This window comes from Epinephelus moara, chromosome 22 (genome assembly GCF_006386435.1).
Source record: "Epinephelus moara isolate mb chromosome 22, YSFRI_EMoa_1.0, whole genome shotgun sequence".
Lineage (NCBI taxonomy): Eukaryota > Metazoa > Chordata > Actinopteri > Perciformes > Serranidae > Epinephelus > Epinephelus moara.
The window spans coordinates 28,182,062-28,201,151 of NC_065527.1; the positions used below are offsets into that span (position 1 = coordinate 28,182,062).

General features: G+C 40.7%; 1 protein-coding gene across 1 annotated transcript in view; it reads left to right on the forward strand.

The window, feature by feature from the left end:
• LOC126384253 (glutamate receptor ionotropic, NMDA 2D-like) overlaps window positions 1-19,090 on the forward strand; it is a 250,941-nt gene that overhangs the window by 114,179 nt on the left and 117,672 nt on the right. Inside the window, exon 7 of the mRNA XM_050035214.1 lies at window positions 14,375-14,580. Within this exon, the coding sequence (XP_049891171.1) occupies window positions 14,375-14,580 (206 nt within the window). The remainder of the gene's footprint in view (window positions 1-14,374; window positions 14,581-19,090) is intronic.

Here is a 19,090-nt window from a genome sequence, read left to right on the forward strand (position 1 = left end):
AATTAAATCCAAAATATGACCACAGTGACAACAATACTGACCAGTACTTGCGTAAAGCTTCCATGAATAGTTACATTATTTGCAGTGGGAATGATAGAATGGGGAAGTTATTGCACTAGGCGACAAGAATGGTAATAGTTAACATCATTGCACAGTGAATGGATATTGCACAGAGATAAGGCACATTGTTGAGTGGGATATAGCTGTCATTTATGTGTTGTTGTTGACCTGTGATCCCATGTCTGCAGTGTTCAGCGACCAAATGGCCCATGGGTCAAAACTGTCTGTTTGTCCTGCATTTTAAGGCCCTGTACCTCCTGCCTGAGGGCAGCAGGCTAAACAGGTGTTGTCCAGGGTGGTAGGGGTCCTCTGATATTTTCTTTGCTTTGCTGAGGCACCGAGAGCTGGCAATGACCTCCAGAGGAGGCAGAGGGCAACCAATGATCTTTTCTGCAGTTCTGGTCACCCTCTGCAGAGCTTTCCTGCTTGCCACCGAACAGCCAGCAAACCACACTGTGACACAGTACATTAGCAGTTTCTCCGCAGCACTTGCAGGAAGTGGAGTCTCTGCTGGGCCTTCTTGAGGAGTGCTAATGTGTTGGCTGTCCAGGTGAGGTTCTCTGTGATACAGGTCCCCAGAAACTTAAAGGAGGCCACCCTCTCCACATGTGCCCCGTTAATGTCCAGACGAGCATGGTCCTCTCTCTGCTTCCTGAAATCAATGACCATCTCTTTGGTATTGGTGGTGTTGAGCCTCAGGTTGTTCACAGTGCACCACTCTGCTAGCTGTACTTCCTCCCTGTACGCTGCCTCATCTCTACCCATAATCAGACCTACCAACAGTGGTGTCGAGATAGATAGTCCAGGACAGTCAGCTTCTCGGTCAGGATGTCAGGGATGATTGTGTTAAAAGCTGAGCTTTTAATCCATGAACAACATCCTGACATAACTCCTCGGTAGCTCCAGGTGGCTCAGGGCAGTGTGGAGGGCAGTGGAGATAGCGTCCTCCATGGACCGGTTTGCTCTATAGGCAAACTGGTGTGGGTCAAAGTTCTGAGGGAGGCAGGCCTTGATGTGCTGGAGGATGAGTCTCTCAAAGCCTTTTGTGACTACAGACGCCAGTGCCACTGATCTGTAGTCACTGAGGCTCTTGATGGCTGTGTGTTTTGGATGATTGTGGCTGTTTTCAGGCAGGATGGTACTGATGCTTGTGTCAGTGATGTATTGAAGATGCTGGTCAGCACTCCAGCTAATTGGTCTGCACAAGCACGTAGTACTTTATAGAGTACACCATCCGATCCTGCAGCCTTCCTTGGGTTCACAGCCTTTAGTGCATGCCTCACTTGGTGGTCCTGAATGGTGAGCGTGGAAGGACTGGACGTCTGGCGGGACGGCACCACTGTGGTAGGTCTGGATGCCTCAAAGTGGGCAAAGAAGTGGTTGAGTTCTTCTGCTAGTGACGCTTCCGTATTGACCACCCCAGGTGCATTGCCTTTATAGTTTGTGAGGTGTTGAATGCCCTGCCAGACCTGCCGAGGGTCACTGTTGGGGAGGTGTGACTCTATTCTCCTCCTGTAGGCCTCTTTTGCTGCTTTGATCCCCCTCCTCAAGTCTGCTCTTGCAGCACTGTACTGAGCTCTGTCACCTGTCTTGAAGGCAGTGTTCCGGGTCCTCAGGAGCGCTTTCACCGCCGAGGTCATCCAGGGCTTCTGGTTTGGGAAGACCCAGATCCGTTTGTCCACGGTGACAGTGTCTGTACAGTGCTTTATGAAGGCTAGAATTGTCTCTGTGCGCTCCTGCAGCTCCAAATGTTCAAAAATGCTCCACTCAGTGCTCTCGAAGCCCTCCTGTAGCTGGGTGAGTGCCTCCTCAGGCCAAGTTTTTACAGTCTTTAATGTTGGCTTAGTTCTCCTTCTGAGGGGGGGTATGTGCAGGAACAAGCAGCAGTGAAAGATGGTCATACATACCCAAATGGGGGAGGGGGGCTGTTCTGTATGCCTGCTTTAGGTTTAAGTAAACATGATCAAGAGTGTTTCCACCTCTCGTGGGACACTGTACATACTGTACAAATTTAGGGAACACACTCTTGAGACAGCAACAAGTCCCCAGCAACGATTAAAACTGCATCTGCATAAGCCTGCATCTGCCTGTTGATGTTATCATACAGGAGGGAGAGAGCTATGCTAGTGTTAGCATCAAGTGGACTATAGGCTGCGGTGATGATCACTGCAGAGAGCTCTCTGGGCAGATAAAAGGGTCTACACAAGACAGTTAATGCCTCCAAATGAGGGCAGCAGTGGGTGTAAATAATCCTGCTGTTTGTTGACCATTCGTCATGAGTGTAAATGCAGAGTCCTCCTCCTTTGCTCTTACCCAAGTCTGCAGTCCTGTCATAGCGGTGCAAGCTACGGCCTGTTAGCTGAACAGTAGCGTCCGGTACGAGTGGGTGTAGCCAGGTTTCCATAATAATAAAGGAATAATAATGGATATGGCTCTTCCCTGCCATCAATAGCACCAGTTCATCAGTTTTGTTGACAACAGACCTGGCGTTGGTTAGGAAGAGGCTTGGCAGCGGAGGCTCATGTGGTTGTCTCTTTAGCCTCACTAGCAGGCCTCGTTTCTGCTTGCACTGACTCCGCCGGCGTCAACGGCGCCCTGGACCGAAAACATGCCAGGGAGAGCCTGGTGGTCTGGCTATGGCCGGCGGGATGTTGGGTGAACGCCGGAATTCGGACGTAACGTCGATTCGACTCGTAAATCCTATGGCCCGCAGTTCAGTGAAAATTTAGGAGAGTTCTGTTCCATTCACACAACCACATTCGCACTAAAACACACACCCAATAGCACACAAAACGTACCAAATCAGGGAGCCAAGAGCCGCTGCACCCGTGTGTGCCGCCATTTTGCAAAAACGTAGGTGCACTGCAGAACATAAACAGAAAGCACTACAACCCTGCTTACAAAATCTGTAAAATATTCTGTATGTTAATTATTAAGAAAATGAAAAGTATAAATGAAAATCTATTGCTATTAAATGTCTTATTATTGTTTAAAAATAAAATTAAAATGACAGGTATTAATCAGGCGGCAACCTCCGGAAAAATGAATCTAATTCGGAAATGCCAAAAACTGCAATTCCTTTAATGGCCACTTGTGGCTGACTCCAAAAGCGAGTCAATCCTCACAGCTCCCCATGCATGTCATAATACCCAAGGTTACAGAAGAAATGTTTACAGCCTGGCACAAAAAATGGTTTTGCTCATTTTGCTTTGACTGAGAGGTTGTCTGCGAGTCAACATCACAGTCTAAGTGTCAGATTTACCCGTCCATTTGTCCATTATTCTTATACAGCCTATGGTAAGAATAGATTATGATGGAATTTTTACGACCCTGACCCAAAATGATGGACAATGAGAAAGCATCTTATGGCAACTAGCGGTCCAAGGAAACCTATTCAAGGAAAGTCATCCTATTCTAAATTACAAGTGGCTTGGTGAAACATAAAGTTGTTTAGTATGCAGAACAAACAAGTATGACAAACATATTAAAGTCACTTCATAAAAAATAGTATTTATCTGTTTTTTTAGCCTTTAGATGGATTCAGATTGAATTGTGATGCACTGCAAATTGCACATAAATTTCAGTCCATTATGTTATTTATTTTTTTCTCAGTCATTTCCAGGCAGGAACTTGAAGGTCTTTTGAAGTGACTGTTGTATAAGGGCCTTGACCTGAGAGATAATGGCCAAGTAAAGGACAAACAGTTTTAATACAACTCCCTCAGAGGCCAGCACTTGACCCTAACTGCCCAGTAGCGCTCTTCAACCTTATTTATCTGAACATCCCAGTTTCCCAGGCGTATATTTGCTGAATTAACCTCTCCTGAACTGAATCATGGAGTATATTTACCAAGCACAGCAACCTTAGGGCAGCTGAACAAGAGCTGGCTGTAGAACTCAAAGTGAGATCAGGAACTGTATTTATCAAGTTTCTCTGTGTCAGAACATTCACAAAGAGATGAACATTTGGTTTTGCTTTTGGGAAAAAACATATTTTGTGAACTTCTGTAATGGCCAAGTAGGTTTGGCAATTATCCTTTTTCTAATGTCACACCTCAGATTTCAGTTAGCACACACACTAAATAATTTGTGTCTAATGTCTCTAAAGGAATCCATACCAAAGTATCCACAAATGTCCACATGTGCATATCGATGTATAATTAGTGCTGTTGGGGCTAAATGCTCCATGCATGGAATGCATGAGGATTGACTAACTCAGCCTTATTCACATTTAATCTTCCTGAATATAAAAAAAAAAATCAAACTAATGTTGCCAAACCATTAGAAAAAAAGACAACAAAATGTACATTTTGTTACATACATTTCCAACTTCACATTGTTAGTCTTAACCTTCATGGAAGTAGCTTGTTAAACACTTTCAAGTAATGTTGTTTTCACTATTTTATGACATTTTTCTGCCTAAGATTACACTATTGTTATTATCTGTTTGTGCACTTCTGTGCAGATCATATTGGAAAGGAAAGTATTCTTTTGTTGTTTGATTTTTGTTGTTTTTCTGCCAGCTGAGCCTTTTTTCATACCTTTTGAGCTTCTCATTCTATGAGTTTTATGAAGATAGGTGTTATGTGATGCAACGACAGAGCAAGTCATCTTAAATTTTGTTTGTTCTTTGAGCTGAAACATAAACAGGAAAGTATACAGTGGATAAATGAACAGATGAGACAAGACAGCCACAGTGTCTTTGTAATCAACATGACAGGAGAGCTGGAATCCTAAAGCACACAAAGCTGAATCCCATTTCAGATCAGTTTAAAGAGATCACATTTTTACAACCTCACACCACAGAATAAAACCGATATATCTTCAGGAAGAGTTTGATAGATTTAGATAGGTTTATCGATTATTGTAATTCAGCTGGTACTTAACAATGGAGCAGGCTTTAAAACTGACTTCCTGGCCTATGCTCCCAACCAACTAGAATTCTCTCTTCTCCTACTGTGTTCAACAAAAACAAATAAATCTGCTTCATTCTCAAGTTAAAAATTATGTTTGAGCAGTACTGTTTCTCCAGTATTTTGCATACAAATGTTCTACCTCTTTCTTCATACGTTTTTGTCTTATAAGGTTAAGTAAGGTTACCCAGCTTGTTGGATTGTTGCTTTGGTTGAGCATGTCTGTAGGTTTAATCAATAGTTTTGACTAAAAATGTCTATATTTTAACCTCCAATTTGTAAAATATTATGAAGACCAGGTAAGGTGGCAATAAGACTCAACGACTGATGAGAAAGCCTGATAAAGATAACAATGATTAATAATCATCACACATATGATTAGCAGAGATCAGACATTATCTAAGACATATATTGAATTGAGCAGCTTATCTTCTCATTGCATCACATTATTAAATTTGATATAATTAACAGGATTATTAAGTTGGTATCCCCGTGTCAGCGTGGGTTCTCTCCGGGCACTCCGGCTTCCTCCCACAGTCCAAAGACATGCTGACTGGGGACTAGGTTAATTGATAACTCTAAATTGACCGTAGGTGTGAATGTGAGCGGGAATGGTTGTTTGTCTCTATGTGTCAGCCCTGCGATAGTCTGGCGACCTGTCCAGGGTGTACCCTGCCTCTCGCCCAATGTCAGCTGGGATAGGCTCCAGCCCCCCCGCGACCCTCAAGAGGATGAAGCGGTTAGAAGATGAATTAAATTGGTATATGATCAAATTGAACCCACACAACACATAATGTATGTAGTGTATCTATTAAGTATGGTACTTATCAAAATCTCTGCCATTGTTCCTCTTTCATAATATATCTTTTTTTCCCTCTCAAATCTTTTAATTGATTTTACTCCGGTATTGTGGATAACAAAGTGACATAGCTTGAGCTGGTCTCTGATATGACATACAAGGAATAATAACATTAACAAGAACACGAACCAAACCATTTCTATTAACCTCTACGTGACCTCCCCGTGTTCATTAACCCCTCCCACCCATATTCAAAATATTTCCCACTGGTTAAAAAAATCAGTTAACTGGGGGTGCAGCATCTAGTTGTCATACGGATGGATGGTGGCCTCATTCAGGTACTTAATAAAGGGCTTCCAGGTCTTGTCAAAGGATTTACCAGGTTCTGTAAGTCTAATCTTTTCATGTTTTATTTGATTTAGGATCTCCTTAAGCCAGCCATTGTGTGAAGTGGGGAAGAGTGTACTTCCACTTAAATAAATGAGGCATCTAGTTGTAAAGGCCACAACATGCCATTCTGTCAATGGGAAGTTCGGTTTTGTAAGTGGTGAGATTCCAAATTAGGCAACGTATTCTCATGCAACGGCTCATAGATTATCCTATGAAAATGTTCACACAATGGTTTGGCGGGGCACAGTCGCAGTGACTCACGGCTTTCCCTTTTGGTGCTTTTTACTGTCAGTTTTGTTCAGTTTGTTCATGGATACATGTGCAAATTGCTGTTATAGTCACCAGGACTTACTGGACACTTATTTCCAGTGCAAGTTACCTTTCATTGCATTTATACCAGATGACCTAGCAATCTCTGTGGATTGTTATCGTGTTTGGCAGACAGTGTAGATGGCAGAGGGAGAGGAAGCAGAAGCAGGGATGTCAGTCCGGCCTCCTGGCAAGGCTCAGGAAACAACCACACAAGCCTCCTCCACTGAGTATAATACTCACCAATGCAAGATCCATGGCTCCCATTACAGACAAACTGGAACTACAAATCATTGGTAATCACTACATTTGCAAGTGCTGTGTCATAGTAATAACTGAAACCTGGCTTAACTCGCTGGTTCCAGACACAGCAGTGCAGCGAGCTGGCTGCACAAACCACTGTTGGGACAGAAACAAGGACTCTAGTAAGATGATCTGCCCTGATCTCCTCTTGAGGTCATGTTTTTTCTTTGTTTGATTTTCTTACTCAATCATGCGTACTGTTTTCTGTTTTATTTTGTTACTCAAAATGTTCCTCTTGTTCTTTGTCAGATCAGCTGCTCATGTTCCCTTGTGGTTTCCCTGTGCTTTTGGTTTAGCCTGCTAGTTGTTCCTGCCCACCTGCTTAATGATTGCCTGAAATTAATCTCATCTGCTTTTAAGCCTGTTTTCTACAATTAAAGTATCTTTTTCTGCCTGCATTTGGTTCCTCCCTGCCTGAACTACTGTAGTCTGCTATGACATACAGGACCGCTGACTTATTTGTTTTTTACCCCCATCAGCACATTGGTCATGTGTTCCCAGCCTTTTGAAATACCTGAATTATACACAAATTACTAGCTCATAACTCTGTAGGCTATGGACGAATTTTGGTGCATTTTTTTTTCTTGCAGGAAAATGTACAAGCAGTGCATGAGAACAGCCTGATGAGCATCATGAGAGATTCAGGGTCAAGTTACATGCCAACAACTGTGTTTAATATTTTATGCCAGGCAATTTTTCAATTTGAACAGGACCAGAATGAATGGTTAGTAGGGAAATCTTAGCCAATCAGGCATTTAAATCCTAATTTTCACCCTGAAAAACAAAACCTTACACTGTAACAAACCACATCTAGTGCACGAATCTTGAGTTCTTAAACTGTGTATGTCTTCTCACATCCATGTTCAGTGCTCACTGAAGTCATGTTTTTATATTTGATCAATATTAAAAATATAGTAGCTGTTAGTTAAGCCAGACCTGGGTTGAGGCTTGGATCATCATGCACGGTTAAAACCTTCTGAAGTCAGTGTGTATCAGACTATATTGAATTAAACCAAACTTTTAATCAAGCTTTATTTGTTCCGTTTTGGTTGACACCATTATTGGTCATGTTTCAGAAGTATTCCATTTCTGCAACTCGTTGGAGCTATTTTTCTGGGGGACCAATTTTGCACTTCAGTTGTTTACTACAATTTACGTCTGTTTTGTACTCAGAACACACTGGCAGAGCGAAAATAGAGGCAGAAATCACTTAAAAGTAGTAATGAATCCACTGCTGGCAGAAGTCGCATGGATGAGTGCATGCCCATCGACGCTTCGCTGTCCATAAAATGGCTGCCAGTCCTACAATAATTATCACAAGTGAGAACCGTGTGTTTTCATTCTTTCTGTTGGAGAGATTACTGGGCTGCAATGCTCAGTCCCTCTCCCCCTGAAATTTCAATACTGGAGTTGAGTGCAGTAACTTTTTAGCATTCAGGGAAGCAACAAGGTCAAATATTAGTTGTGTTGATGCTTAAAGAGCCTTGACTCCCCTCTGGATGGTCCACATTATTGGGAAACAGAACAGAAGCTGGGACAGTGCAAGTCTGAGCAAAATAAATAATGACACCACTGAAAGGCACAGAAGCAGACAAAGTCCAGACAGCAAAGACCTCAACAATAATAACAATTTCAAGAACACAATTCACAAAATCAATGAAACTTCATACTTGTTATGGAAGGTTCAAGATAAGAAGGCCAAAAATGCGTACAATGAATCAAATACACAAATACACAATAATATGATGGTGGTGGTGCATGTAAATCACTCACACAATGCATTTTCACAGTGCATCACAATTCATTTAACTTTCAACATTCAAACAAACAAACAAAAAAAAAAAAGCCTGAAATATAGCCTAACTTCAAAGCAAAGATTGTTCGGCTTTCTCCTAAAGTTTTCTACCTTTAAGATCAAGTAAAGTCTCTCAACATCCTGAAATTATCATAATTTATTTAAAGGCCTACTTCAGCAAATTAGTATTGCATTTTGATAAGAGTTGCTGCCAAAAGTGAAGGAGTTCAAGTATCGCTGGTTCTTGTTCTGCGTCAGCAGTGATGCAGGTGATGCACTGGACCATCGAAGAGGGAGCTGAGCAAGGCAAAGCTTTTGATTTACTCGTCCGTCTATGTCCCGACCTGTCCCAGATGAAAGATAACCAATGTGAAAGAAACGTGGCGATATCCTTGGTTGTGGCTCTGAAACAATAGTCCTACATCTCACAGTGAGAGAGGTTCAAGGATGGCAATTGTCACGGTCTTGCGATCAAAGACAGCCCGGGATAAAATTCTGACAGTGTCAGAAATTTGGAATGTCCATCTCACAGTGTGATTGTTGTTACGACCTACGTCTAGTAACCAACCAATAGAAATGCAGCATCAAATGATGCACTGATCAGCACAACAATGCTAATGCTAGTAGATGCTAATAAATATACTTCAAGCTCTCATAGCAAAACAGACATACTGAGTTGGCCTCTTTTCCCCAGCCACAACAGTGTCTGCATTCTCCTTCTCCTCTTCTTCAGACTTTTTTGAGACACATATATGCCCCTTTTACAGGGACTCAATTCATGTTTGTTATTATTTTTGTCTTGCCAACAAGATAGATGCCGCACGCTGATGACGTTTTGTCCTATTGGCGCTGATAGACGTACGTCGTAGTCTGCGATTCAGTAGGCATTGTCATTGTACAGTCTGCATACATCAAACTTGAAGTCCTGCCCAAGTTTATCAGACCTATGTCACACAGTGTAGCTTGCACTAAACTCATAAGACTGCCAAAATCTCACAGTCTGTAGGAGGTGTTAGGGGTGTTCCGGGCATGTCCAACTGGTAGGAGACCCCAGGGCAGACCGAGAACATGCTGGAGGGATTATATATCTCATCTGGCCAGGGAACAACTTGGTATCCCCCGGGAGGAGCTGGAAAGCGTTGCTGGGGAAAGTAACATCTGGACTACTTTGCCCTGTGACTGGCCCCTGATAAGCAGATCAAAATGGATGGATGGAAGGATTTTCAATAGACACAAAGAGGAAAAATACGCAAAAACAAAGCAGCAAAGGCCAAGATATCCTGTAAAAATATATACTTTGCAATACAAAAAGTGGGGTCTCTAAAGGTCTTTTCACACTAAACCGAATTATCCACACAGAATTCAAAACTTTTGTTTTCCGCAGTGCTGGATGTCTTTTTTTTTTTTTTTTTTTTTAAAGCCAACCAATAAAATAGTAAGTTTTGCTCATGTGACCAATAGATTATCGGATGTCAATGTCTTAACTCTGCTTATATTGGCACACAACAGTATGGATGTTGATCTCAAAAATAGTATCCTCTTTGACAAACAAAGTATTGTTAAAGAGCATACTATGTTTGTCAAAGAGGATACTATTTTTGAGATCAACATCCATACTCTTTGACAAACAAAGTATTGTAAAGACTACAATTACAAGCAGAACATCTGGGGAAGCATAACAGCTGAACTTGCTTGTGATGGTGAATAGCTGACAAAAGAGGGGTAACACGGTAACACATAACTTGTAATTTCCAAATTACATATAATTGTTTGAGACGTATATTATAATACCTGGCCAAAGTGATAGCATTACATCAGTTATTTTTTATATTATTGTCATTACCAGCAATGGAAGCGTATGAACTCAATGTCTTTCCTTACAAAATCCACATTATGAGCTGACCATTAAAAACTTCCCATTGAGTCTTACTGTATATCCAATGCCATGTATCACGAACAGATTTGGACTCTATGCAGTCTAGCCATAAATGAAGGAAACCAGTGCAATGAAGCTTGGCAATTACAATTGTTACAATAACATGGGGCCACTCATAGGAGATGTGAGTCTTGAGTGAGTATTGCACTCTTGGAATAGCCTATCTCCAGTGTGCAGAGTTGTGTTTGGGGTTATTATAGTAGAAACAAGAACCATTGTGTGATGGTGAAAAACATAAATTCATGGTGGAATGCACAGGATGCAAATATCCATGTTGACTTTGGTGTGAAGGGTTTGAATGTGAAATATTGTTAACAAATATTGTGCATTTTCATTTAGTTTTTTAATTTCCTGTGAAAAGGCCTTACCACTGCCAGACTTATTAATACTGATTGAAAATTACACCAGATCCTTACTTTTTTATTAAATTGTTGTATACATCAGCACTTTCTTGTAAGTAACATGATTTGGTACGTTCTAGAAGCACACCACATTGACAGTGATTCAGCCTATTCCTAGGATTGAACATTTTTCACAATTGCTATTCTCATCACTGAGAGTGTTTGGTCTTTGCATGAAAAGGTCCTCTGGTGCTCAGATAGTGATGAGTTTTACCTTTGCAGCAGCAGCAGCAGTGATTTGTTTGTTATGAACAGAGGAGGTGCTGCGTTACAATGAACCGCCACAGCCACTGCCTGTACAGACAAAGAAATATATGGTAAAAATCAAATATTTCATTCCAAGTTGTGGATTCTGTAAAGCAGCTATTGGCTGGTTTGGGATAATTTATAATACATCATTGTAAGGAGGGGGACAGCAGATCAGATTATTGATCCTACAGAGCATTTTAAAAAGCAGTGGCTGCAAAAGTAATAATTCTTACATAACGGGGTGTTGATTTTGAATCATTGAATTATTGATTCCTGTAGGTAGTGCACCCCAAACTATTGAGTCCTCAAAGCGGTGAACCTGAGATTATTTGTCCAGCTCAGTTTTTCCCCTTCTTTGTTTGTTTGTTTGTCCTAATGCAACATTTTCCCAAAGCAGTCAATAATCATTTAATGTAATCTCTGCTGTTTGCAATATGTGAATAGGAGCTTAACTTTATTTTTACCTTTTACATTTAATATTGCTGTTGTCATTGAGGCTCATAACATTTTGATAAAAATCACAAGGTCTGTCTGAGCTCCATGGTAACAGAGAACCACAAAATACCAAATCATGCTCTAACCCTGCCTTCTGCTGGCCTGGCAATCCAGGGATCCAGCCCCTGTCTGAGCTGTGTGGGTGTGTGTGTGTGTGTGTTGTTGTTGTGTTTAAAGAGCAGCAGAAAGCATTTACTTCGGTCAATGCAGGGGTATGCTTGATGGGTGAACTGGAGGACAAATTATCATAGAAGAGCAACTTCTCATTTTCTTCCATAATGAACTGTTGGATCTGGCAATAATTATCTATGCAGCAGAGAGAGTGAGAGAGATGATCAGAAACACAGTAAAAAATAGAAGGACATCAACTGCATTTAAGATACAGTGAGTGAGGTTGGTCAAAAGTACTGGGTGCTGCAAATTTCACTCTCTTGTTTATATCTCTAGTCTTTGTGTTCATGTATTTACGTGGTCAAACTGAATAATTATGGATAGCAATGTAAATGTGTGTCAGTGCATGTATTGGTATGTGTGTGCCTTGTTGTGACAGTTAGTTTTGTGTAGGATTATGTGTCCTTGTGAATTGTTTGTATATGTCTCTTTGTGTATGCATTTCTGCTGGTTAAGTGTAATGCCTGCACCTGTTCTTCTGTGTGTAAGTATTTGTTTTCATTGCAGTGTGGGGACATCAGTCTCCACTGTACATTACCGGGACTGTCTTCCCATCTGGGGACAAACTAAGTTCAAACTTAGACATAACATAGGAATTTAATAAGTAAAGATTTACACATAAATAAAGGTAGGTTACATAAAAAAAAGTAGTTCAAGAGTAGAGATTTGTTGTTATATAATCACATTTATTTATATTCTTCCTCATCATTTTATTTCAGAGTATACAATAATCATATATATATAGTTAAATATCTCTCTCTCTCTCTCTCTATATATATATATATATATATATGTATATATATATATATATATATCTGTGTGTGTGTGTGTGCATTTTAAGTAATAATATCATAAAATGTCCCTTATTCCTAATCACCTCTTGAAGTTTTCAAGCAATAAATACATGAATAAATAAAGTAATATAAAAGGAAAGCAATTGTGTTGAAAAATATAACCAGTCATGTTTTTCTATGGTTAGTCTTTCTAAGCGTAAAAATTGCAATGTTTGGTACACTTTTTATTGATGATATTTGCATAACAAATGTAGTAGGTCACATGGTCAACATATATAACCAGACCCTTCATCAAATACTGGTTAATAATAATGTACATTAAGATTTTAAATTACATTTGATTAGAATGAGACCACAAAATTAATATTACAAAATCATTCACAAATTAATAATTAATTAATAAAACAAAGTCACACCTTTATTTTCAAAATATTGTCCGTTAAGTTTAAGTTGCCTGCTGACCCTGTTACATTCGGATGATTCAGCTTGTAATGCTCCAGGGATTTCCAGTTTGGTTGATTTCTTTCAATGTGAAGGTGCCAGATTTTCTTGTAAACAATTTACACAATCAGGTCTTCACTGGTTAAGACATTGCTTAAGTTGTAATGGTGCAACTCAATTTAATGCTGTAAATAAGGGAGATTTGGATAATAATTGGGAAGGACTTCAGGCAGAATTTCATGCATACATTTAGTAATAAATGTATCTAAATTAAGTTACAAAAGTTGGTGCAACCAAGCTACGGACCCCACAAGGTTAACTGTATATTTCAGACTAAATAGAATAATTGGTTAAGTGCATGTAAAGGGTTGGCTTCCAGGGGATGTACATGTCATCAAGAGTCCCCACAAGTGCATACATGTTGTTTGTGAAGACACATCTTTTCACACAGTCAAATTGTGGGAACTCACTTCTTAACAAAAAGCTTGTCCCCTCAAGGTTAAACATTTGTTTTGGGTTTAACACCTGGTTTAGCACGATTAGAATAATATCAAGACTGAGGATTTGGCATAGGCATATAGCAACAAATGTTAACATTTAGGTGAATCTATAAACAATGTCCTCATAAGCAACAAAGCCTGTGTAGGCCTATCTGTGTGTTTAAAGAGGCTTTGCATATTTTTTTCACAAATCCCAGCAGCCATGTCTGGCACCATGAGGGAGATCCACAGGAGAACTGGCTTTATGCAAATAACATCTAAATATATGACACTACAGCTAGAAAATGGCATACTAAAAAAAGACAGATTTGCTGTGTTGTGGCTGCACATCCATCCGGTAACATCCTCAGTGGATGTGAACAGATTTGTGTACACATGTAGGTCACTGTGACACTGTAAACTGTCTAGTCGTTCGTCTCAGTCTCTGCTCCAAAATATCACGTTGCAGCATAAAAACACTCAGCTCAGTTAACATGAACAAACTGCTCATTATTCAACACAACGAAAAACACACTGCAAGGTTGCGTTACATCTCCCTCAAAATCCATGACTATGCAGGAACCATGGGTTGTGTGCAAATCAAATGTGTTAACATCAAGATAAAGATAATTTGCTGCCATTAAGGTAATATGGTTAACTTACTAAATGACAATGACATTATCTAGGCTGAAACACAAATCTAATCAGATGTCTCATGGATGAAATGACTCAAATGCTCTGGTGACAGGTAAAAAATGTGATTAGCATTTTAGTCTAAGCTATTGTCACTCCAGAGTTGAAGATCTGAGCATCTGTGTTTGTGTGTTAATTCACATCCAGGTGGGCTGGTGGGAGAACGGCCACCTACGTCTGCGTTACCATCCCTGGTCACGTTACGGCTCCTTCCTGAAGCCTCTGGATGACTCCCAGCACCTCCGAGTGGTTACCTTGGAGGAGAGGCCCTTTGTCATTGTGGAGCCGGCCGACCCAGGCACCAGTTCCTGCATCCGGGACTCTGTGCCCTGTCGAATGCCAGTTAACACAAGGTAATTAACTACAGCCATGGGATATTAAACAAGTCATCAAGTCTTAATAAGGGAATCAAGATTTCTCACTGCTGCATTGTGTTTGCTTTTCATTGCATCCAAACTCTGTAAGGTTTAGCTCTGAATGATTGGTCCTCAAAGTTTCAAATAAGGATGTGAATGTTTGTAAAAGAAATCCCTATGAGCACAAACCTTAAACTTAAGACCATTCTTAAATTAATACTTAATAAAAATAGTAATGCAAATAATTATACCAGAATGCACAGTACCAGTACAAACAACTCATAGTAAATTATACCAATATGTACAGTATCAGTACAAACAACTCACAGTAAATTATACCAATATGCATAGTATCAGTAGAAACAACAGTAGACACGTAAGGGATAACGTATAGTGAGCCGGTGACTGTTGAAAAATAACTCCCGACAGGGGAATGGAACCCCTACACACAGCGGAGTTATTTTTCAACAGTCACCGGCTCACTATACATTATCCCGCTTAGAACATGGCTTACTACTAAAACATTCAAATCTTACAACTGGCATCAATATTATTAAACTGCAGGCAGAGTATATTGACAGAGGACAGGCGTTCACCAGACAAACGGGAGCGGAGGAGAGGATTTTACTCCACTTCTCCCAGTCGGAGATGCTGGGTGCCCAGTAGCTGCGGCGGCGGTGGGGGGGTGGGGGTAATCACTGTCCGAGGGCTGCCGTAGAATGGCAACGAGGATGTCAGCCAACCAACACTCGCTACCCGGCCCCTGGTTGCGGCGATTTGTGATGCTGGCCAGCTAGGAATGAACTAGCAGCCAGTACAGTACAGTCCTCTCTCGGCTAGCTAACATTTAGCCGTGTTACTTACTGATCCATCAGAAAGAAAGCTAGCTGGACATTGGTTTTGAAGCCTCTTTGGTCATGGAGCTCCCTCCATCTCTTGGACGCTTGGCTGAGGTTTACTCTTGTTTTTCCTCTTCTTTTATCACTCTCCTTTTTGTGCATCCTTGCCTCCTCAGACAGATTAGCTTGTTTTCTTTTGGGAGGCCGTTTTTCACTTATCTCCAAACTTTGTCCATCTGCCATTGTGCTCCTGACTCAACTATGTCATGCCCTGGCCAGTTCCTCATAAGGACCAGCTCCAGTCCCTGATTGGCTGACGGACCAGTTTGGCAATACATGACGCGTTTCCTGCCGTAAAGCAGTTTTTTTCCGCGAAAATTTGTCCCCGATGGCAGAAGCTTATTGCAAAGATTGCAAAGCCATTAAGTAACCTATGTAAACACTGATAGTCTGATTTTACTGTGTATACTACCCTGTGCAACCCACATTATTTTCATAATGATATATATAGGCAAAAATGTTGTCTGTTGCTTCTTTAAGGTGGTCATCTGCTCCATGCAGACCACTGATGCCACCACTCACAATGACATCAATTTGTTAGCTGGAGGCAAAACACAACTCACCACCACAGGGCTGTAGGCTACATAGGAGTCTTAAAATGTCTTCTTGTTGTGTTATTGGGAGACAGAATAGAAGGAGTCATGGCTTAAAACTTAAATTGTATGGCATACCGGCCACCACAGCCAGTCAACAAAAACAAAGACACCTATGGTTAAATGCAATAAGGACGAAAAGACTGGATGAAGGCGATCATCAAAAATGTTTGCATGTGCAGTGCATAGGCTACTTGCTATCAGGTTATGGAAAAAGTATTTACTGTTGTAGGGATAAATAACATTATGTGTATTAAGGGTTATCACCTCATCAGAAACTGGGGAGGTATTAAGAGGAATATTGGATTTCTGCATAATGCTAACTCTTTAGCACATTAGCTAACGTTAGCTTTGACAGCAAAACAAACTAGAGGACACCGTTCAAGTGTCATCTTCCTTTGTAAGATCCTCATCCATCCACTGAGTGAGAGCATACAGGTCAGCCAGCCTGGTCCTGTTGGTCAGTGTTTACCTTTTCAAGTAACACTTGCGGTCCTGGGAGTGAGTGACCTGACATGGTGCATTCATAAATTCAGTCTGACACTAAAATGAGACCTCTATTGGTAGAAGAAACGGAGTGTTATATTTCTACATGAATTAACGTGTGGTTAAATTACTTACACATTCACTCCGCTCTGCGCTCTACTGCTCTACCTTCCAGTACAGAGTGCCCAGAAAGCGTTCTGCCACTCCGAGAGTGCGGTTTGTGCTCTCCATCACTCAGAATGAGTTTTTCTGAATGCACCACTCGTATCATCTTCCTCCATTGTCTAAAACAAGCCCACAGAACTTGCTAGCTAGCGCTACCTAATGCCTGTGGAGAATTGTGTGCTTCCAGCTAAGTCCCGGCCCAACAAAAAAAAAAAAACTGTCATACTGTTTACTAACAGTAAAAGGGTCTATACTCCCTAATGTTGTTAATTTCTCTCTAATTTCAGATCAGATTTGTGCAGGAAAATGTACAGTTGTGTTTACAAAGCTTTTTGTGGGTTTTTTTTGGCAGAGTTCCACTCTTCTCCATTGCAGTCATTCCCTGGCTGCAAGTACACTGCTACATGTAGCTTCATGCTCATGTCAGGGAAATATGTGATCTTGGTTGCCAATGTTACCCAATTTCAGATCATATTCATGAGTTTTCTTTATAGTAGAAAGTGCCGCTGTATGCCATTACAGTCATTTCCTAGCTGCAAGTACACTACTACATGGCAGGATATTTGTGTTGGAAATGTCTTTTGACAGATGGTGAATACATGTGTACTAACACAGTGTGAGGAAATAAAGCTTTTTTTTTTTTTTTCATTAAAACATATAAACATGTTGTTGATTATGAACCTGAAAATGAACATAATAGGTCCCCTTTAATCACAGCCAAACTGCCCATTATAGTCATTAAATCAAAATGTCACCTGCACGCTTCCTTCATCACCACAGTGGTGTAGAGTCCATTTTCTGTTTGTTTTAATTTGACTCTTTGACAGAGGATGAGAGGTTTGAAATGATTCAGCATTACAAAAGCAAGCATGATAGAAAAACAAAAATAATATTACAGTAAATGTAAATGTGAATTGGGTTGAAATATCTTTTTCTAACTCTCCAAATAAAGTGGTAGGTCAGCAGCAGGACAATATAGATGTCACATTTTTCTATCTGAGAATGGACTGAAAAAGTTTTATACAGGAGTCGGTTAAGTGTATAACAAGAGATTTCTAACCTTGACGTCTCCTAGTGATTACTTGTCTAAACCCTTATCAGCCTATAAACCTTAGTGGAAAGTAGCAAAGAAGTTCCAAAAAGTGGTTAGATAGAGACCATCCAGAAACCAGAAGGGTCCAGGCTCTGATCCTTTGTGAAATTGAAATGTCTGGTCAAGCATCCATGAACAAGACAGTAAATCTTTACCATCTCCAGGTGCTGGTGTGCAGGGAGGAATAGGCTTAAAGACAGACTTTCCTTCTGGGATCAATAGATTAAAACATCACCAAATAACTTAATTATCCCAGGGAGGAAATTAAGTTTCCTCACAGCAGTTAAAGATACATTAAAAGTCATATGGTACCACCTGAAAGCATGCAATTAAGAGCAAGGCATGATTTTGTTACAGCTGTTTATTAAAAACCATAATGAAAACTTGAAACCACACAGCAAGGTAAGGTTAATTGTATTTTAATCAATCTGAATAATTAGACTCATGGAAGAAAGATCCCAGTTATGTCATTTTCAGCATTAAAAAAATATTGTGAACCACTGCACCTATAGAGTGATGCAGTTTATAGTATCCCATTTTACACAGATATCACGCGCTAGGGCAGCTAGGAAGTCCTTTCCGTTCTTAACAATGCATTTTTACACAGAACATAGCGGCAGCACCATGTGTGTGGTTTTTGATGGGTTGCTGGCCTCCAGTGCTGCATATAATGTATGCGTCAGCAGCTCATTCTAAACAATGTCAAAACATGACAGTAACAACCATTTACCATCCCTCTTATATTGCTGCTCTATCATCCTCTATTCAGAGGTTGACAAGCTCCCTCACCTCATTGTCTACCAATGGGGGACATTGGCGGACATTTTTGGCTGCTGTTCTTCTTCTTTGAGTTAGTTGCTAACTGCTGCTGACTCCTTTTTAAATCTCCCGGCAGTGGGATAACACATAACACATCCTCAAAACATCACATCCGTCTAGTCCATGGTCCTGTTGTGCCGGCTGTCCCTTTTAACACTTCTGCTGCCCGCTTAAGAGGTGAGACAACCCTGTCCCCTCATTCCATGACTGTACCTTTTATACAGAGTGGTGAGGCAGTCATGGCGGAAAGTCACACGTGTGCAAGTCACAAGCAAGTCTCAAGTCTTTACCTTCAAGTCTCAAGCAAGTCCCAAGTTAGTTGTGGTGAGAATCAAGCAAGTCAAGTCAAGTCCCTGCTATAAGTCAAGCAAGTCAAGTTGAGTCATTGCTCAGGTCAAGCAAGTCACAAGTCAAGTCATATGTCACATACAGCAAATATCTCCTCACGATCC